General features: G+C 39.8%; 1 protein-coding gene across 3 annotated transcripts; it reads left to right on the top strand.

Moving 5' to 3' along the window:
- The first annotated feature begins 5,721 nt into the window (after positions 1–5,721).
- MCTS1 (MCTS1 re-initiation and release factor) lies at positions 5,722–21,858 on the top strand. 3 transcript variants are annotated; one of them, XM_072817389.1, is made up of 10 exons: positions 5,722–5,773; positions 7,415–7,484; positions 9,092–9,253; positions 10,206–10,317; positions 11,196–11,471; positions 12,637–12,789; positions 13,314–13,411; positions 17,558–17,691; positions 20,406–20,473; positions 21,655–21,858. In XM_072817389.1, the coding sequence occupies exons 5-10, from the start codon at positions 11,461–11,463 to the stop codon at positions 21,734–21,736; spliced, it is 546 nt and encodes a 181-aa protein (XP_072673490.1). In that variant the 5' UTR covers positions 5,722–5,773; positions 7,415–7,484; positions 9,092–9,253; positions 10,206–10,317; positions 11,196–11,460; the 3' UTR covers positions 21,737–21,858. The 3 variants fall into 3 exon arrangements, with proteins under 3 accessions (XP_072673490.1, XP_072673489.1, XP_072673488.1); XM_072817388.1 differs by lacking the exons at positions 5,722–5,773; positions 7,415–7,484; positions 9,092–9,253; positions 10,206–10,317 and having other exon boundaries at positions 11,104–11,471; XM_072817387.1 differs by lacking the exons at positions 5,722–5,773; positions 7,415–7,484; positions 9,092–9,253; positions 10,206–10,317; positions 11,196–11,471 and adding an exon at positions 11,912–12,092.
- The last annotated feature ends 469 nt before the right edge of the window (positions 21,859–22,327 follow it).

Below are 22,327 nucleotides of genomic sequence, written 5' to 3'. Positions count from 1 at the left end.
ACTCTCCACCTGCTGAGTTACAGCTGCACCAGCTCTCTTTTGTCCCTCACATGCAATAAACGTCCTCCTGCCATAGGGCCTTTGCACATCCTTTCCCTCTGCTTGGAATGTCTTTTCTCCCTCCTCATCCAGTTAACTTCCATGTACTTTACAGGTCTCTGGGGAGGTTTCACTTGCGCAAGGAAGCTTGCCCTGACCTCTCATACCTTTTCTACAGAGCACTCATCACAGTTGTGATTTTACATGTATTTGAATTAGTATTTGAATAATGTTTGTCTCTGAGTAGACTGTAAATTTCACCGGCAGGCACCGAGGTTGTTTTGCTAGCTACTGTGCTCACAGTATGTAACACAATACCTGACACATATTAGGTGCTAAATATATCTTTTTAGAGGAAAGTAGGGGGAAAGATAGGAAAGGGATAAGGACAGAAGGAGGATAGGGAGGAAAGGGGGAGCAAGAGTGGTGACTATCCCCCCCGCCATGATTGGTTATTTGTAAATTTTTATTCTCCTCTTATTTCTTTTTTAATATATTTTATTTATTTATTTGACAGAGAGAGAGAGAGAGAGAACAAGCAGGGGGAACATGAGAGGGAGAAACAGACTGCCTGCTGAGCAGGGAGCTGGATATGGGGGCTCCATCCCAGGACTCTGGGATCATGACCTGAGCTGAAGGCACACACTTAACTGACAGAGCCACCCAGGTGCTCCTCTGCTCATGTTTATTTTTTTTTTTAAGATTTTATTTATTTATTCATGAGAAACAGAGAGAGAGAGGCAGAGACACAGGCAAAGGGAGAAGCAGGCTCCATGCAGGGAGCCTGATACAGGACTCGATCCCGGGACTCCAGGATCACGCCCTGGGCCGAAGGCGGCGCTAAACTGCTGAGCCACCCGGGGATCCCCTCTACTCATATTTCTAATACATTTTGTTTTGTATATCTTTAATTCATTTGTCATATGCATTAATGTCCATGATTGTTACATGTTCTTGATGGAGTCTACCTTCTTTTTTTAATATTTTATTTTATTTTATTTTATTTTTTGTAATCTCTACACCAAATGTGGGGCTCAAACTCACAACCCTGAGATCAAGAGTCATATGCTCCACTGACTGAACCAGCCAGGCACCCTGTGTGTACTTTATATCAGTATGAAATGTCCCTTTGTCTCTTTCAATGTTCTTGGCTCTAAATTATATTTTCCTCTGATTCAGATGGTGCTCCTTTTATGCTAGCATTTGGACAACTAAAACTTTTACTATTTCTTTGCTTAATACTATTTCTTATATTCCACAGTGTTCCTCTTTGGGGGATTCATTTTTCATTTTGCTCTAATACCTACCTGAGTAATTCATAGAGGTTCTGAATCTGCCTTCAATGCATTCTGAATATACCTCAAAATGAGAATCTAAAAATTGGAGTTTTGTTCCATTTATTATTTCTTTTTTGGTTGTTGTTCCGTATATTATTTCCCTCCCCCTCCCCCTTCACCACTTAGGGGCAACTGTACTCTTTGTTCATTTTGGTTCTTCTCTTTTACATTGTAGATTTTCTCCAAATATTTTTGGTAATCTTTTGTTGTCCATATATAGTAGTGAAAAAGGGACAAATCATTAGCAAACATATATAGCTTGCCTGAGTTTCTTGTGTCCCCCTGACTGGCCTGTCCCTTGAATAGGAAGGCTCTGTATGAGTGAGTTGTATGTGTTGCTTTAAAGTGGCTGAGTATGGAGGCTTCACTTTATTTTATTTTTAAAATGTATTTATTTCTTTTAGAGAGGGTGCATGCATGTGAGCAGGAAAAGAAGGGGCAGAGGGAGAGGGAGAATCCTCGAGCAGACTCCCCACTAAACGCAGAGCTGATTCAGGGCTGGAAACCATGACCCTGAGATCATGATCTGAGCCAAAATCTAGGCACTCTAGTTATCATATCTCCTTAAGCTCCTCTTGGCTGTGACCATTTCTTAGACCCTCCTTGTTTCGATTGTTGTTGACAATTCTAAGGAGTCTGGTCAGATATTTTGTAGATTCTCTTTCTTTCTTTTTTTTTGTGGATTCTCTTTCAATTTGAGTTTGTCTGATGCATCTCCCATAGGTAGACAGGTTATGGATTTCTGGGAGGAAAACTACAAAAGTAAAGTGTCACTCTTATCACATCTCATCAGAGGTCGCGCTATCAGCATGACTTACCATTGATGATGTGAAGCCTGATTGCCTGTCTGAGGTATTGTGTATCAGTTTCCTTCTCTTCAGTACTACTCTTTTTCTCTTTCCAAATTCTGGTCTTCTTAAGGAAGTCATAATGTGCATCCTACCCTTAATGAGTGGAGAATTATATTCTGTGGCTTGAGAGAGTACCTACATAAATTATTTGGAATTCTGTACAGATTTGTTTACTCTCCTTTTGTTTATTTATTCACATTTTTGTATCAGTGTGAATGAATCAATACCTATTTTATACTTGGGATTATAATCCAATGCTATTTTATTTTATTGCTCATATTGATCCAACTTTGGCTATTGGGAACTCTCAGCTAGCTCCTGTATCCCTTTGACATATCTGCCATTGTGGGTTATTTTTTGTCTGTATGCTTGTTTAGTTTTTGACAATTTGAAAAATTTGTGACACCCCAGGTTCATCTTATATTTTCCCTGCTCTGATCCTAGAGCCAGCCATTTCTTCGGGGAGCCCAGGTTCCTTCTATTGGAGAATGGAGGAAATTTGGTAATAGCTATTAAATTAAAAATCCACTTAAACTTCAATCTTGTAGCTTAAAGAAATATCATTGTTTTGAAAGAGGTATGTGCCAGCAATATTTTGTGTCTAAGCACTTTAAATATATTACTGTATGTGTTAATAATTCATTTAACAAATAGTTCTTGAATGCTTATCATGAGTTCAGCACTATTCTAGACTTTGGGAATACAGCAGAGATTTAGACAAAGTCCCTACCCTCTTGGAGCTTACATTTTAGTGGGAGAACAGACCGTCAACAAAACAAATATGGATAAATAATATTAATGTAAGGCAGTCCTGTCAGTCAGGATACTGTCAAAAAATAGATGGTACATTCAAACACAAGAATTGTTGAGTTTAGGGGTGCCTAGGTGACTTTGTCAGTTAAGTGTCTGACTCTTTGATCTCAGCTCAGGTCTTGATCTTCAGCATTGTGAGTTCTATCCTCATGTTGGGCTCCATGCAAGTATGGAACCTAATTAAAAAAAAAGAATTAAAAAAAAGAATTGATGAGTTTAATGAAAGATCATTTACAAAATTGTGAATGCAGTTAAGGGAAATAACAAGGAATGATTAAGCAGCCAAGATGGGAGAGGGATGAGGAGACATTACCACACCTTGGCATTAAGAGGCAAGAGGAGGGAGAATTTAACCGGAACCTGGAGAGAAACATAGTAATAGCAGAGACTCACTGGATAGGAGTGTGGCAGCTGTTGACAAAATCACAGGAGGGAGGGAGCTGGGAAATAAATACCACAACTTCAGTCTCTCCCACCCTTCTATGTCTTGAGGGTATCTCTTATAGGAAAAACCCAAAGGGGAAGCCAGAGGGCAAGGAAGCCTATTGTTGCAGGGCTCAGAGCAGAGTGGAAAGGCATAGAGTGGATCTGGACAAAGTAAGAGTGTTCAACATAGTAGTGATAAGTCTATGGGCAAAGAAGGCTAGAACAGATAGAATAAAATGGGGCACATTTTAGATAGTATTAGGATAAGATGGCATTTGAGTAATGGCATGGATAAAGTGAGGGAGGGAGTCATGGGGATATCTGAGAGAAGCACATTCTAGATGGAACAAAGGGCAAAGGCCCTGAAGTGTTATTCATATGCACAATGAAATATTATACAATAAAAATAAATGAACCATAGCAGCATGCAAATATACATGGATGAATCTTAAAAAATTAAATTTCGAGAGAAGGGCAGCCAGGTGGCTCAGTGGTTTAGCGCCGCCTTCAGCCCAGGGTGTGATCCTTGAGACCCGGGATCGAGTCCTGCGTCGGGGTCCCTAAATGGAGCCTGCTTCTCCCTCTGCCTGTGTCTCTGCCTCTCTCTCTGTCTCTGTTTCTCATAAATAAATAAATAAATAAATAAATAAATAAATAAATAAAAATTCTTAAATAAATAATATTTTAAAAAATTAAAAAAAAAGACCTGAGCTAAAACCAAACATCAGAGGCTTAACTGACTGAGCCACAAAGGTGCCCCTATATTATGACTTATGTTCTAAAAGGTTCACTCTAAAAAAATAAAAAAGGTTCACTCTATTTGTTGTGTAAAAAGTAGACTGTAAGGTGGGGGCAGACACAGGAATGGAAGCCAGAGGCAATTTTAAAGGCTAATTTGGGAGCCAGGGTGAGAGATGATAGCAAATTTGACTAGGTCACAGTGGTGGAGGTATGTGAGAAGTGATCATATTTTAGATAAATGTATATTTATATATATAAATAAATGTATAAGCTCTAGGTGCAACATGGACCTTGAACTCGCAACCCTGAGATCAAGTGGTACATATTCTACTGCTTGAGCCAGCCAGGCTCCCCAGATTTTGGATATATTTTGAAAGTAAAGGTGATAGTATTTGCTGATGGACTAGATACAGGATGTCAGAGAGACAACTTAGATGATTTTTGACTCAAGAAGATAAGTGGGTGGAATTGCTATTTACTGAGAAGGGAAGACAGCAGGCTGGGCGATGGGGACAGAATGGGGGGTGTACAGAGCCATAAAGATGAGAATGGCTGAGATGAGGGATGGCTAGGGAGTCTGGGGCTTCTTATGGGACTAACATAAATGGAGATAGATGTTATAATGAAAGCAATCCCTGGTGGACTCAAGGTAGATAGTGATGGTGAGGTTGTAGGGAGCACTGCGTGATTGGTGCTTCCACTTGACTCTTGTAGATAGAAGTGAGGAAGTTTGGGGAGGCTTGAAATTTGCCCCACCCTGGGCCTCTTTTGACTACTGTTGACAGTGGGTAAAAACCTCCAGAAGGTTTTAGCCCCAGTGTGAGTTTGTTCTTGGCTTCTGCCAGGGGCAGGGATGTGTATGGGGTCCCCAGTGACCTCCTGTTGATGCAGTTGAGGACTTTGAGGTTAAGATAAGTGTCAGAGCACAGGGCCCTGATCCCTGATGAGAGGCCAGTGGAAGGTCTGAGGAGCACTGGAGTTCTATGGCTCCATCCTATCCTTCAATCCTCTCGTAAGTGACCATCAGAAGGAGAATACTTAAATCAATTACGGTACATACTATGGAATGTTCTACAGCCATCGAAAGCAATGAACTGTATTTATCTAATTGTCTCTCATCTATGATCTGACAGAGAAAAACTGGGAGAGGAGCAGGCCCCACGCAGCCACGACGTCGTCGAGCCTGGTGACCTCGTCTTCAAATCCCTGGTGATCGGCAGAGCGGGAACCAGCAGATCCCGTCTCCTGCAGCGGTTCATTGGGAAGTTCAAGCAGGACTCCAAGCGCACTGGAGGTCGGCTGGTCAGCGTGGGCGGGCAGCGCGTGACGGTCCGCGCTGGGGACGCAGCGGGCCGGCGCTCGTGGTCGTCGACGCCGAGGTACTGGCGAGGGGCCCTGCGGGGGTGCGGCGTCCCCAGCCCGAGCCGCTAGTCTCCCTGGCCTGCGTCGTCGTGGGCGGCCTCCGTGGCAACCGGAAGGGCGTGGCCGCGGGCGGTAGGCGGCTTCCCTGGAGCCTCCCGCTGCCGGAGACGGAGCCCACGTGCCTGGAGACCGGCGCCCTCACGGGTGAGAACGGGGGAGAGGCTTTCCTGAAGCGAGAGCCGCGACTCAGGCCAGCGGGAGCCCGAGAGGGTGGCTCGGGCATTCGCATTCGGTAGGCCCCCAGCCGCGGGGCTGCTGAGGCGGGCGACTTCCGGCCGGAGCCCAGACCCAGGCCCTGGGACGCGAGCCCCTCCTCTGCCCTGGCCCCAGACCAACTGCGCCGCCACCTGTCCCCTTCCCTGGCCTGCTGGCGCCTGGCCGAGGGCAAGACTGAGTCCGTGCCCACTGCTGCTGCCCCTGTCTTGGCTAACCCCTGACCCCCCTGAACTCCCAGCCATACTGAAGAGTTCCCAGAGCCTGAGACCAGGGCATATGGCCCAGCTCCGCGCCATTGTGAGTGTTATTTATTGCCTGGAGGCCTGTCCAGTCCCCACTCCACCCCCATAAAGCATTGTTTCCACACATGATAAAACCTCCAAGATATATTTCACCCATAAAGTGAAAAAAGCAAAATAACATGCATAGTATGATCCTACCTATGTTTTTAAGAAGCATGTATGTACAATATATATGTAAATATACCAAAGACTTTCTGGAAGGATACACGCAAAACTATCACTAGTTATTACCTATGGGGAAGGAAGGGAAACAAAGGAAAAGCTGAGGACGGTGACGTGGAGTGGGGCAGGGAAGCACAGGGGAGAGGAGGACTTTAAGTGTTGTGATTTAGAGAGCAGAGTTGTGACTACCTGGGTTCAAATTCAGATTCTGGTACTTCATAGATTGCTGATCTTGGACACGTTACTTAACGTCCTTTTTCCTCAGTTTCTTCATTTGTAAAATGGAAATAATAGTAGCATTTACTTCATAAAGTCACTCTGGGAATTAAATTAGTTGATATGTGAAAGCACTTGCTACACTGCCAGGCACAGGGTAAGTATTCAGTAGCGCTATTATTATTGTCATTGTACTTCTGTGTCATTTGAATATTATAAGATGTGGGCATAATGTATTTTATTTGAAAAAGCTGAGAGGAAGGAGCCAGTAGAGAGAAAGAGGTTGAATATATAGGAAAGAGGTAATAATAGATTGAGTAAGGTTATTGAGGACCCATATTTAAATGAGATCTGGAACACAGACAGAGGAATTAGCCTGGATTGGACCAGGGATATCTCTCGTTTTAACAGTAGAAGGATGGCTGTGAACATACTCCTAGTTTGGTAGTTGTAGGTAGTAGGAAATTGGTTTTCCATGTGCAGACTCTGTCTTCTTTTTTAATTTCTTTTTTTTTTTTTTTGAGAGAGAGAGAGAGAGAGAGAATCTCAAGCAGACTCCATGCTGAGTTTGAAGCCTGATGCGGGGCTCAATCTCATGACCACTGAGATGATGACCTGAGTCAAAATTACGACACTTAACCAACTGAGCCACCCAGGCACCTCAATACTTCTTTCTTTAAGGGATGAGTTATTTGGTAAGATTGCAGGGGCTACTGAGGAATCAGAGTTTTGAGAATGGAGAAACTTTGAAATAATCATTGGAGAGAATAAGAGAGTGGGCTGAAAGCAGGAAAGGATTCCCCAGGAATACTGCTAGTCCACTTGTGGTTGGCAACTACAAATTCAGTGTGGTACCAATTTATTCAACTATGTGCTTTTTCTCTTGCAGTGTTGAATGACTCTAAGGTGGAGAGGAGAGACTGTGAACCGATGCCAGGATCTTCAGTGAATGAATAAAGGTATCAAAGTGTAACCAAATAGTATGAAACTTAGAGGAAGAATCAGGGTTTTTCACCTGAGGGTAAAGGAAGAATTATCCGGAGGTTGTAATATGGATGGAAAAGGATGCCTGTCTTACCTCCAGACTCTTCGGTACATGCATGTATTGATATAAGTCACTTTCACTTGAAAGAGCTGCAAGGGAAGTTCTATCCTCATGGAAAATCCATGAATATTCAGGGATGAGCTGGAGGATGGTAGGAGAGTTTGTTAATCACGGAATGGTGTTCTAGAAGCCACAGCAGAAACACCTGGAAGTTAAGGTACAAGTGAAAGGTCAGGTGGGGGGAGAAGAAACAGGGAAACATGGGGAAAGCAGTAACAATATAGTAATTAATAGTAACAAAAAATAGGGGTGCCTGGCTGGCTCAGTCAGTAGAGCATGCAACTCTTAGTCTCAAGGTCGTGAGTTCAAGAAACACACTGGGGGTAGAACTTACTTAAAAAAAATAACAATGCTTCGTATGAATTATCTCATTTAATCCTCATAGCAACCTCATAAAATAGAGCCTTTATCCTATAGATGAGAAGACAAGCACAGAGTTCCAGTCACTTGTCCAAGATTACATAGTAAATAAGTTGGATTGGGTGCTTACATGTTGTCTAGTGACAGAGGAAAACAAGGAGGTGAATGAGCATGTGAGTTTGACTTATCACAACTTTGGCAGGACGGTTAGTCCTAACAGTCTTCTCCTACATAGAAGGCTGTTAGCTCTCTCCAGATTTACCTGTATTTGGCACTGGAGGCAGGAGCTGCTGTTTTGTTGGTGTTCTTTATATTGCTCAGTATTGAAGGATTCAGACATCAGTGGGCCCAGTGCATTTTCTCACCTGTGCTCTGCAGAGTGATTTGTGGTAGGGGTAGTGGTGTGATTCTTAAGTAAGCTGTGCCCTTGTAGGGGTTATAAAGCCAGGCTGCAGAGAGCTCTAAGGTGTAAGGCTGAGAGGCAGTTTGTGGGAGAAGTGAACTTAATGGAAGACGTCACAGGCTGTAGATTCTGAGAGATGTGAGCCCCAGCGGGGGTCTGGCAGTGGCCCAATTCTTTCTCGCAGTGAAAGCAGTTCCTCCAGTGTTCAAAGCTGTGGCCCAGCTCCTAAAGAAACGTCTCTTTACTGGGTGCTCAAGGGTTTTGGTGCCATGCTTGTTGCTCAAGGAAGCTTATGAAAAGGAAAAAGTAGTCTTACTGCACGTTTCCCTGGGCAGCATTTTAGAGCCTTGTGTCAAGATGACCCTGAAAAATCCTTTCCAAAGTTTAAGAAGGCAAATACATTTGCTAAACACTTAATGTGTACTATAGCTAGGTTATTTATTTTATAAAAATGTATGATAGACTTGGGTTTTCTGTGTGCTATGTTGCATGTACATTAAAGAACCATATAAGTTGCACAGAACACTTATGCTCAAATGACAGCACAGAGAGCATATATGTTCAAAACATAAAGGGCCTTCATAACTACTTATTGCATGAATAAATGAAGTTCATTATTTTACTTTTTTAAAAAGATTTATTTATTTATTTATTTATTTATTTATTTATTTATTTATTTATTTATTTATTTATTTTAGAGAGACAGAGAACGCACAAGCGGGAGGGGCAGAGGGAGAAGGAATCTTCAAGCAGACTCCGTGCTGAATGCAGAGCCCAAGGCGAGGCTCAATCCCACCACCCCAAGTTCATGACCTGAGCCAAAACCAAGAGTCAGGCACTTAAGCAACCATGCCACCCAGGTGCCCCATTATTTTAATTTTTTTCATGATTTTTAATTTTTGAAGGGGTTTAGTTTGAGGTAGTTCTTCTTTTATGACATATTTTTTGTTATATCAATAATTTGTTTGAAGATGAGTCCTTTGTCAGGAGCAAACCCCCAATTATAATCTTGGAAAAACAAAATCCACCTTATGATGATACCATTTACAACACAAAACCAGAAACACATTGCAGTGACACATAAGCAGTTGGGCCCTGCTTATGTATCTGTGTAGGTTGGGTATGAATGAAGGTATTCATGGACACATGCAGAACTAAATACCTCATTAATACTAATGACCTAATTTGGCATTTGTCACAATTCAGATTCAGTTTCTGTGATTATCAGAATGTATGAAAGTAGACTAAAATATGTATGTACATGTTGCTATATATCAATTCCCATGCATGTGAGATTTGTCATAATTTGGACAGAGTATGCATGATTTTATAGAATTAAAAGTCAACTATTTTTTCTAGCACTGTAAATATTCGACTTTTTAATAAGTCTAAAATTAGTAGGTTTCTCAAGTAGCTCAAGAAAGTAGAAATTCCATCTAAGTATTAACTTTGGGGTCTATCAAGTTAAATTTTATTTACTAGTGGAATATATAGTTACTGCTATGTTGTTATCATGTATAGATTCAATGGGATCTTTTTTCCACTCATCTCAAACTACTTAATAACAGTTTTTTTTACTGTTGTAATGCATTTATTGTTACATGGCAGGCTCCCAGGTGAGGAAAGCTGTTTGGCAAGAAGCCTAACAATGTAGCACCAACCACAGCTTGGGGTCTGGGCTTCAGTTTTGCATGTTCATAAACTCAGTATTCTAAACATCAGAGTTGATTGATGCTGGGAATGTAGATTCACGCTAAGGACATTTACAAGAGACTGATGTATAAATCAGAATGATAATTTATTAATTTACAGAGACAAACAATTGTTCATGAGGATTTGAATTGAAAATGGTGAATTCTTGTCAGGGAGATCTTCACGGGAGGCCAAATTATAATCAGAAGATTGTTCCTACCATAGAATCAAGGTAAGGTGAGTTAGTTGTACAATTCAAATGCATAACAGCATTTGTTACGATTGTAACAATATAGACTATTTGCTCCTTGGAGAGACTGGTGTGTTTTATAGGCGAGTGTTCATCCCCTCCAATGTCTGGGTGGTGCCTGTTTAGTTAGGTTTTGAGTTTTTCTACGGTTTCCTTGCTGATCAAAATTTGGATTCACTCTTTTTAAAATTATACTAGTAAAAGGTGTTTCTTTAACTGTTATCTCTTCAATCAGATTAATCTTGTGTTGCTTGCCTAGAGGCTGTTCTATTGTCAGGGAAATTACTTCCCTTGAGTTACAGCCCAATTTATAGGTATGGTGGTGAGGCAGGGGACAGCAACCTAGCTGATAATTCTATGGGGGCACCTCACTGTGACCGGTGAATGTGGTTACCAGATTAAAATACCGGATGTCCAATTACATTCAGAGAACATGGAAATTTAAAAAAATACAAGTATGTCCCAAATACTTGTATATTGTATATATACCCAAATACACGAGGTGTAGGCACACTAAAAAAATTCATTGCTTATCTGAAATTCAAAGTTAACTGGATGTCCTGTATTTTTGCTTGCTAAACCTGGCAAGCCCACGAATACATTAATAAGATGCTATGAGGCTTGCCTGGGTTCACAGTGGTCGGTAAGCACCGATCCATTTGGTTGTCTCAGGACACAAAAATCGTTCCTACCGAAAGACTGCTTAAGTCAATAAGCAGATAGCAACCAAACACGGAATAATCTTGACCCTTTGAGGAACCCGTAACTGACGCAACTGCCATATGATCGACTACCCCACCCCCTTCATTCTTCTCTTCCTGCAACTAGAATGATTGTTCTATCTCTTCTTCCTTCTCTAGTCCCGCCCTGCCAGCTCTCCTCTCTGGAGGGGACTCGGTAGCCCGAAAAGGGCCGACAAAAGCGCCGACGTGTTCAGAGGAGCGGAAGTAGTCAAATTTCACCGAGAACCGTAAAGTGCGGCTGGGTGGCTTCCTTTCCGGATAACGACACAGCTCCGACTGTCAGTGCCGGCCTTCCTCGTGTTAGAGATCTGCTGGCCCCTTACTAATTCAATTTTTCCCCATTCCGAGCCTTTCCCTATCGTCGCCCCCTTCACTTTGGATCATGTTCAAGAAGTAAGGACATGCTGTGGCCTCCATCGGCTGCTCACAAAGGGGGTGGGGGTGGGGGTGGGGCAGAGGGCGAGAGCAAAGATCCGCTTTCTCTCTCCCCCGCCCCTACCATCCTGTCTCCCTAAGGTTTTCTGTAGTACTGTGCTCTCACTCGCAGCTTGCGACACTGTAACCTTTCTATCCCTAATCTTCAATCGGGTTTTGATCCTCCCACCCTCATTTTCTTTTTCCTTATTTCTCTTTCTTTTTTGCCCCTTCTCCCAATCCTATCCCTGTTCCTAGGGTTCTACCAATCACATCCTTGCACTGTGATTTAAGGGTATATCCTCTTTAGCTGAGAGGAGAGCCCTGCACTCACTGCCATATGTTTATTAGTTATGAACTGAATAAGGGAAGGCTTGACTTCCTGGGTCATGAGAGTGAAGGAGTCTGGGTGACAGGAAGCAAGCGGCCTGTCCTGCCTATTGCCTAGCTGCCAGATTAACCTTGTCTTGAAAATAGCGTGATTGCCCCGTAGGCTATTCAGTGTAAGGAAGACAAAAATTCTTTGAGAACCTACCTGGTGGGTTTACCTTCCAGACTTGGTAGACGCAAAAAGCAAAGGGGGAACATGGGCAAAGGAAGGTGGGTTTTGCGCATGACATTTTGAACAAAAATAAATAGGGATCTTAGAAAACATTGTCACCATCACTTTAAAAAAAATCTCAGCAGATTACATAGCCTAGAAGGGCCAATTTTCTGTGTTATATTTGGGTTGGTGTTTTTGTGTCTCAGCGCCTGAGGGTTTTTTGTTCTGTTTTACTTTTGTTTTTTCACATGGGTTTTGTTATAGGTGGGAATCTGTTTCTTCTGGGTAGAATTGAGTAGGGTTTTCCAGGAAAGCTATTTGTGTAGCTATTTGCAGATTATAATGTGAAATATACTTCATATCCTCCCCTTGCCCTCCCCCCATTGTGTATACATGGCAGTTTTAATACTGTATTAACACACTGATTTTGTGCTGGATAGAATTTAAAGGGAAATGGTATTTTAAAAGAATTTATTTCATAGTTATTTTAGACATCCAAATACTTACTTGGGAATAGATGACTAATTAAAACAATACCTTTAGCTATTTTGTTACGTCTGCTAAGAAATGCCTTTTTTTCTTGCAAAAATCATTTGACAGATTTGATGAAAAAGAAAATGTGTCCAACTGCATCCAGTTGAAAACCTCAGTTATAAAAGGTATTAAGAACCAATTGATAGAACAATTTCCAGGTATTGAACCATGGCTTAATCAAATCATGCCTAAGAAAGATCCTGTCAAAATAGTGCGATGGTAAGTCTTTATTTTTCTCTGTGTAAAGCTCAGAGTAGCTGAATATTGTATGATTAGATTGCACTCATAATAAATGGAATTATTTTCACATTAACCATTGGTAGATTAATTATAGGAGTAGATAAATAGAATAACTCTAAAACATCAATATTTGTATTTTCAAATGTTTCTCTGTGTTCCTGAAAAATATGGCTTTGTGTGCTGATTGTTTTATCAAAGAGTTAAGTGTTTTTATTCAGACTTTATTTCATATTTTTCTGTAGATATTTGTTTTATTGAATTATCTAACAATGAAATTAAAATAATAAAATGTGAAATAAAATTGACATTTTTTTTCTCTACTAGACAGGTATGATAGGTGAAACAATTTAAACGATTTTTTTGCCTGGATATTTAAATTAAAAAGAGGTTACTGTATCTTTGTATATGTATGTTTCATATTTTTTGTTATTTAAAGGATGTTTGGCATATTCATTTTTGAAAGAAAATATCTAACTTGCTACTTTATGACATTTGTCTTACAGCCATGAACATATAGAAATCCTTACAGTAAATGGAGAATTACTATTTTTTAGACAAAGAGAAGGGCCTTTTTATCCAACCCTAAGGTTACTTCACAAATGTAAGTCTTGTTGGAAAATATTTATTTGGGGATGTGGAAAGATATAAAAAGAGTTTTTAAAGTGATTTCTGGTAGTTAACTTACTAATACTAGGTGATATGGAATATAAAACTAAAATGAATCCCCATCTTGTGGTAAATCTGAAGATCGCAAATTCTCTCATTATGCATTCCAGAAAGGCTAAGAAAGAACATTCATTCATTCATTCATTCATTCAGCAAATATTTGTTGAACTTACTATGTGTCAGGCACTGAGCTAGGTACTGAGAATATGATGAGAAACAAAGGCAGACATTGTTCCTGTCCCTATGAAGCTAACAGTCTAGTTGGAAGAATAGACAATTAGATAATTAGATGAATATATATTCACAAACTGTGATAAGTGCTGTAAGAACTTCCTTTTAAATTTATATCTGGATTTGCCTCATAGAGATAACACTGTATAAGGGAAAGCATCGGCTAATTGTGGGAGTCCCAGTTATTGTTAGTTGAATGCCAAGGTCAGGTGTTATAAAACAAAATAATGTTTCTTACATACCTACATTTGTGTGTTGTTATATTGAGTACATTACAAAAGAAAGTCCAAAGGAGATATAATCCTCATGCACAAGAGGTTTTCAACTGTGAAGTTAAAATTTCTGCTTCTCAAAAAAAAAAAGTTTCTGCTTCTCAAACCAGTATATTTCTGACATTCTAGCTAAGGGGCAGAAAGGGAGTGACTGGTGGGCTCTGTAGGTAGTAGTGGTGACTTAATTAATGAGTTTGGTTTTTGGTAAGAAGAGGTCAATTTTGAGTTACCCAGTGGAGCCAGAGGTCTGGAGCAGTAATGAAAATATTTGGTGATAGTAGGACATTTTGATGACATGAATTCCTGCTCAACTAAAACAGGACAAAGACAAAATACTTGAATGTATTGCATGAAACTAGATTGGATACTGGTTTCAAAAACAAAATTCAAGGGCAGCCCGGGTGGCTCAGTGGTTTAGCGTGGCCTTTGGCCTGGGGCATGATCCTGGAGTCCCATATCGGGCTCCCTGCATGGGGGCTGCTTCTCCCTCTGCCTGTGTCTCTGCCTCTCTATCTCTGTGTGTGTCTCTCATGAATAAATAAATACAATCTTTAAAAAAAAGAAAGAAAAACAAAATTCAAGCCCTCCTCCTCTGCCTCAAAAGATATAAAACACTTTCTTAGACCCTTGGGGGGAAATTTGAATATGCTTTGGCTATAAGAGGATATTGTGGAACTATTGTTAATTTTTAGGTATGGTGACAGTACTGTGGTTATGTAGGAGAATGACTTTATTTTTAGGTGATGTACTTATGGTGAAGCATTATGTCTGAAATTTCAAATGATGAAAGACAAAAACTGTGTGTGTATAAATAGAGATAAAGGAGGTAGAGCAAAGGGTTAATAGTTGTTCGATCTAAGTGGATGTTGTCCAAGTGTTCATTGAACTATTCTATGGTTTTCCTGTATGTTAAGCCTTTGCATAATAAGTTGGAAGAGAAAGATGTTCCTATTTTTTTTTTAAGATTTTATTTATTTATTTATTCATGAAAGACTGAGAGACAGAGAGAGAGAGAGCGCCAGAGACAAAGGCAGAGGGAGAAGCAGGCTCCATGCACCGGGAGCCCGATGTGGGATTCGATCCCGGGTCTCCAGGATCGCGCCCTGGGCCAAAGGCAGGCGCTAAACCGCTGCGCCACCCAGGGATCCCGATGTTCCTATTTAATAATAATTTGCTCGGAACCAACCTTTTAGAACATTGTGAAGTTATTGATATGTAGGAAGCAGGGTAATATGGTGGTAAAAGCATATTTGGAGTTAGGGACACCTGAGTTTGATTCCCAGTGCGTGTCACTTTTGTCAAGTCACTTAGCTTGTTTAAGCTTGATTTTCTTGTCTTTAAAAATGGATATATTGGACAGCCCGGGTGGCTCAGCGGTTTAGCGCCACCTTCAGCCCAGGGCATGATCCTGGAGTCCTGGGATCGAGTCCCACGTCGAGCTCCCTGCATGGAGCCTGCTTCTCCCTCTGCCTGTGTCTCTGCGCCTCTCTCTCTGTGTGTGTGTCTCTCATGAATAAATAAGTAAAATCTTAAAAAAAATGGATATATTGTCCCTATAGGAGTCTCTGTGGTGGAATCTGCTTAAAATCCTCTGTCTCCTTCTCCCCTCCCCTGTGTACACACATGTGTGCTCTCTCTCAAATAAATAAATAAATAAAATCTTTAAGAAAAGGGGTATATTGTATATTATATCTCCCAGAGTTGTGAGGATTAAATGAGACTGTGCATATAATGCATCTAACGTGCTGCTTGGAACACAGTAATGGCTCAATATATGATAGCCATTGTAATGATGTAGTAATTGTTCAATAAATGTCCACTATTAGTATATATCATTATCATCATGATGAGGATCATCATCATTATTATTATTAAAAGACACTTATTAATGAGGATGGAGAACTAGAAAACAAATTATGTATGAATGCATTCATTCAGGTTCCTTTGTTTTCAATAAGATGTTTAATTTGGAGCCATGTTTAAATTAATTTGTAATCTTGGTAGGAAGAAGACTAAATTATTCTCTGACTAGTGGGAGAGCTAGTAGTAAGACATTAAAGTGAATAAATTTTACCAATTATTATTATTCCTAGAAAGCCCTGAGAGGTCTAAAAAGTTTCCACCCCAGTCATTGTTTTGAATCCTTCAGTGATCCTTTAATTCTTAGATTATGAACTATTAGTACACACACACACACACACACACACACACACACACATTTTTGAGGTTATGGAAGGAATTCATGTTCATTCTAGAGAGTTGGAAAATACAGAAATAAAATCACTTGTATTTCTATGACCTGGAGATAACCATGGATAGTATATTAATGTATTTCTATCCAATTATTTCCTGTAGTGTGTGTGTGTGTATATAAATGCATATATTTTTGTTTTTTTATTTTTTAAAATTTTTTGGTAAAGTTTTTATTTATTCATGAGAGACAGAGACATAGGCAGAGGGAGAAGCAGGCTCCCTGTGGTGAGCCCAATGTGGGACTCCATCCCAGGACCCTGGGATCACGACCTGAGCCAGAAGTAGGCACTCAACTACTGAGCCACCCAGGCATCCCCATTTTTCTTTTTTAAATTGGGCTCTCTGTTAAATGGTTTTTAATTAGTAGACTTTATTTTTTTAGGACAGTTGTAGGTTTACAGGAAAATGGAACAGTGTAGAGTTCCCATGTACTTCCTACTGCCTTCTCTTGTTATTAACACCTTACATTGATGCATTTGTTATGATTGATGAACCAATATTCATACAGTATTATTAACCAAAGTTCAGTTTACATTAGGGTTCATTCTTTGCATTGTACATTCTGTGGGTTTTGCCAAATGCAAGTCACGTATCCACTGTTATAATATCACTATGTACTATCATAGTATCAAAATAATTTCACTGCCCTAAACATCTGTTCCACCTATTTGTCCCTTCCTCTCCCTCCTCCCTTTCCCCTCAACCCCTAGCACCCACTGATCTCTTTGGTAGTTTTTTTATTGTTTATTTCTCTTAACTTTATATTATGAACATTTATAAGAGTATTATGTAGTCTCCAAAAATATGGCTCTTTTATATATATATATTATAGATATACCTTAAGTCATATTATAGATATACTTTAAGTCATTTACCTCTTTATTGTTGGACATTTAGGTTGATTCCAATTTATTTCTGTTATAAATAGTAGCGCTGCAATGAACATATTTCTACCTAAATATATTATATATCTTTAATTTTTTTCTTAGGATGAAGCTGTAGAAATAGAAATACTGGGTCAAAGAATTTGAACCTTTTCAAGGCTGTTGATACATGTTGTGATGTAGTCCTAAAAGGAGGTTGTACCCAATTTTAAGCCTTCTAGCAGTGTATAAGAATGCCAGTTTTCCTATACTCTTGCTAGCAGTGGGAATTACTTTTGTTAAAAAATATTTACCAATTTGATAAGTGAAGGATGGTGTTTCAGTTTTCTTTTGCATCTGTCAGAATAGTGTAGTTTGGAGAAATATTTGTTCATGTCCTTTGCCTTTTTCTGTGGAGTCATTAGTCTCATTAATTTATGTCATGTATTTCTTTTCTTCTAGATCCTTTTATCCTGCCACACCAGCAAGTTGATAAAGGAGCCATCAAATTTGTACTCAGTGGAGCAAATATCATGTGTCCAGGCTTAACTTCTCCTGGAGCTAAACTTTACCCTGCTGCAGTAGATACAATTGTTGTATCCTTCCCAAGGCTATAACTGCTGAAAAATATATTCAAAGTATTTCTGTCATTACTGAAAGATCTATTGTCCAAGAGAAGACTAGATGTACTTTTTTTGGAGGTTACTGTTACTGTTGTCTCATACCTTTCTGGTTACATTTCAAGGTGTGGGAAATAACATCATTTCTTGAGACTAAATTGTGTCCCATCTTAGAAGCTAAATAGGAACAACTAAAGAGTTCTGGCTGCATTTCAGCCCAGTTACGGCCTAGTGTGATCTGACTCAGGACACAGTATAAAACTTGATTATTAATGGAGAGGATATATATGATATGATTGGATCACTTTTTTGGACATCAGCTTGCTACTTTTACCTTTGGCTTACCCATATACACTGGAGTAAAAGCACTCAAAAAGGAAAAGAGCTTTGGTACTAGGTAGAGTTAAGAAGTGGGTAGAGGGAAATAAGGATAATTCCCAACTTTTATTTGATTTTTAAATTTTTATTTATTTTTTGAACTTTTAAAAAAGATTTTATTGATTCATGAGAGACACAGAGAGAAAGAGGCAGAAATAATAGGCAGAGGGAGAAGCAGGCTCCCTGTAGGGAGCCTGAATCAGGACTTGATCCCAGGGCCCCAGGATCCTGACCTGAGCCAAAGGCAGATGCCCACCTGCTGAGCTACCCAGGCGTCCTTCAACTTTTATTTTAAAGTTCATTTTTAGGGATCCCTGGGTGGCGCAGCGGTTTGGCGCCTGCCTTTGGCCCAGGGCGCGATCCTGGAGACCCGGGATCGAATCCCACGTCGGGCTCCCGGTGCATGGAGCCTGCTTCTCCTTCTGCCTATGTCTCTGCCTCTCTCTCTCTCTCTGTGTGACTATCATAAATAAATAAAAATTAAAAAAAAAAAAAAAAAAAAAAAAAAAAAAAAAAGTTCATTTTTAAGTTGGCTGTTTGGGCCTCAGAACATATTTTCTCAAAGAGAAATGTTTAAGTTTAAGGGATGCCTGGGTGGCTCAGCAGTTGAACGTCTGCCTTTGGCTCAGGGTGTGATTCATGTCCCGGGATTGAGTCCCACGTTGGGCTCCCTGAGAGGAGCCTGCTTCTCCCTCTGCCTGTGTCTCTGCCTCTCTGTCTCTCTCTGTGTAACTATCATGAATAAATAAATAAAATCTTAAAAAAAAAAAAAAGTTTAAAAAAATTTTTTTAAAGATTTATTTATTTATGATAGACATAGAGAGAGAGAGAGAGAGGCAGAGACACAGGAGGAGGGAGAAGCAGGCTCCATGCCGGGAGCCTGATGCGGGACTCGATCCCGGGACTCCAGGATCATGCTCTGGGCCAAAGGCAGGCGCCAAACTGCCGAGCCACCCAGGGATCCCAGAAATAAAATCTTTTAAAAAAAAAGAAATGTTTAAGTTTCAGATAGCCCTTAAAACTCATGATGTAGCTAAATAATTGTGGGTTATTTTCATTTCTACAGTGGTGGGCAGCTATATTCTAGATTAAAAAGGTTTTTGTCAACTATCTGGACAGGAGGGTATCTTCTCTTTTGTCGTAGATAAAGTGGCCATTTGCTTCAGGTTGAGAAGATACTCGGTAGGAATGGGGAAATCACTGGAGTGCAAAGGCCATTGGAGTGGGTTTTAAAATGTTTCTTGTACTCGAAAGAATAGTATCCTCTTGTGGCAGTTATGTTTAAGGGGTAGTATAAAGTATATGTTTATATCTTAGGAACAGACATAGATACTGGTCGTATAATAGGTGTTCAAATATTTTTAGAACATCGAATGAATATGAATTGAAAGTGATGTGGAGAAAATGGAGGACAGTATTCTGTGAGGGCAGGTTTTTTTTAATGTTTATTTTTTTTTAAAGATTTTTATTTATTTATTCATGAGAGACAGAGAGGCAAAGATAGAGAAAGAAGCAGGCTCCCCGCGGGGAGCCTGATGTGGGACTCAATCCCAGAACCCCGGGATCACAACTTGAGCCAAAGGCAGATGCTCAATCATTGAGCCACCCAGGCGTCCCATTTTTTTTATGTTTATGATTTTTCTAAGTGTTGTAGGTTGATAGTCCTGGAGTTTCCCTTAAATGGAAAAATTTTCCCAGCACCTCAACCTTTGCTTCTTGAATAATTTTTGTTTTGAGATAGTTATAGTTACAGTTGCAAAACTAGTTGAGAGAGATCCCATGTACTCTTGAACTTTTACTTTGTAAATGTACTGCAATGTTTCACATTCTGAACGCTTCAAATGATAACCAAGAACATTTTGGTCATTCTAGAAAGGTTAAAACTTACTTGGGGTTCTTAAAGACAGAGTGGAGATATAATTATTGTTTTAATGTTTCTATTACATAAAACCACCATTCAGTGATTGAAACAGTAGAACAATTCATATTTGTTTATTTCAGTTTTTAAGTTAGACATGCAAGAATTTTTTTCTCCTTTTTGCATGACTTATTTTGTTTTTGTTGGCTTTGGGTTATAGTATTACCATTTAACTTAAAAACCAGGAATTATTATTAGATTCATTCATTAGGCATTTATTGAATATTTACAGTGTACCTACAGACTCTGCTAGGTCCCTGTCCTCAAGGAGTGTTGATGGTCTGGGTAAGGATACAAGAGGGTTCAAAGTGTCTTAACTAGTAATGTGATCATTGTTTGACATCCCCTCTCCAAGGCATTTTGATATATAGTTTTCTTAGCTGTGTGTTTTCAGGCAATTATGGCAGAAGGAAAACAGCATGCTCTGTGTGTTGGAGTCATGAAGATGTCTGCAGAAGATATGTAAGTCTCATGTTAGGCCCCCTTAGCTTTTGCGATCTGGGTCACCAACGCAGAATTACAGGTGAAATTTGCTTTCATTCACACCACATCTTACAAATATTTAAGCACAGAAGCATCATTTCTGATTTTTCCTAGGACTTAGGAAGCCATGGCTTCCTAAGTCTCTGGGATTGCATTCTTTCTTAAGCATTCTGAAAAGAACCGTGTGCCAACACAGCTGTTTTATATGTATGTATGTGGTATTTTAGGAACTTTTTATTTAGTATGATTTAAATTGGGTGGGAGGAAAGATGCTTGCCTGTTTTATTTTTTAATTTTTTAAAAGATCTTATTTATTTATTGAGATGGAGAATGAGAAAGAGCATGAGCGGGGGTAGGTCAGGCAGAGGGAGAGGGAGAAGCAGGCTACCCACTAAGCAGGGAGCCTGATGTGGTGTTAGATCCCAGGACCCTGAGATCATGACTTGAGCTGAAGGCAGACACTTAACCAAACAGCCACCCAGGCGCCCTATGTTTTAATTGTTAAAAGGCTTATTTGTTTATTTGTTTGTTTTTAGAGAGAGAGGAAGAACAAGGGGAGGGGCAGAGAGAGAGAGGGAGAATCCTTGATCAGACTTCCCACTGAGCACGGAGCCTGATGTGGGGCTCAATCCCAGGACCTTGAGATCATGACCTGAGTCAAAATCAAGAGTTGGCCACTTAACCATCTGAGCCACCCAGGTGCCCTGTTATTAGTTTTTAAAACAGTGACATAGTTCAGTACCACACAGTGCTTATTTTCTATTATTACCTGGTGGTATAGAATATTAAGGAAATTTTAAAGACATATTACCAAAATATAGTCAATATACTGAAAAATTTTGGAACTCATTTGATGACCAAATTACTCCTATTAATTTTGTTTCATTGCTAAATGTAACACTTTGGTGTTTTCCTGGTATGGTGACATCATGACTTTGTTTCTATAGACTCACTAGTTAGATCACTAGAATCATTTGAAGACAGGAACTGCAGCAGAGTAATGTAGTTTAATGTAGTCAATAATGTTAATGTAATATAAATAAATTCCCTACATGTGGCTCAATAATTGCAAAATAGCAATGCACTTTGAATTATATTTACCATAAGTAAGCCTATAAAAATTCATAACAATATGTTTATATGCTTTTTTCCTTCTACAGTGAGAAAGTCAACAAAGGAATTGGCATTGAAAATATCCATTATTTAAATGATGGGCTGTGGCATATGAAGACATATAAATGAGCCTCGGAAGGAATGCACTTGGCTAAATACGGATATTGTGCTGTATCTGTGTTTGTGTCTGTGGGTGACAGCATGAAGACAATACCTCTGGTTATGCTGAATAAATTCAACAGATGCTAAAATTCTGTTAGCTTCAAAAATTATTTTAATTTTTCTTAAAGTCAAGTTAAAATTGGGTAGCAAACTTGGACATTAAGAGGTATCTGGTAAGTAATCAAACTCAGACAACTTGATGTCTTTTCTTAGGCTAATGATGTAAAATGAAGGGTAGGACTTGGTAAATGAACTTGATAGTATATGGCTGAGCCCCAGAGAGTCTATTTCTGGAGCTGGAAGCTATCCTGGGAATTTTCTCCCATTATCCCTAGAAATGCCCCTTCTATTTGCGTGTGTTTTTTGTTTTGTTTGTTGTTGTTTTTAAATTTTTCATTATGGAAAATTCCAAACATATCCGAAAGTATGTGGGGGATAGTATAATGGACCTTTTCTGGATCCATCACCCATCTTCCATTCATGGTAAATCTTACTTCATCTGTATCTCCTTTACTCCTTCTCACCTTATTCCCCAATTATTTTGAAGCAAGTCCCAGG

The sequence above is a fragment of the Canis lupus genome, chromosome X (genome assembly GCF_048164855.1).
Source record: "Canis lupus baileyi chromosome X, mCanLup2.hap1, whole genome shotgun sequence".
Taxonomy (NCBI): domain Eukaryota; kingdom Metazoa; phylum Chordata; class Mammalia; order Carnivora; family Canidae; genus Canis; species Canis lupus.
The sequence above is the reverse complement of the archived record's forward strand: the minus strand, read 5'-3'. Positions and strand labels throughout refer to the sequence as shown.

Coding starts and splice junctions, on each gene's coding strand:
- MCTS1 (XM_072817387.1), top strand. Junction 12,790..13,313: donor CCTGTCAAAATAGTGCGATG/GTAAGTCTTTAT, acceptor TTTGTCTTACAG/CCATGAACATATAGAAATCC. Junction 13,412..17,557: donor CCTAAGGTTACTTCACAAAT/GTAAGTCTTGTT, acceptor CTTTTCTTCTAG/ATCCTTTTATCCTGCCACAC.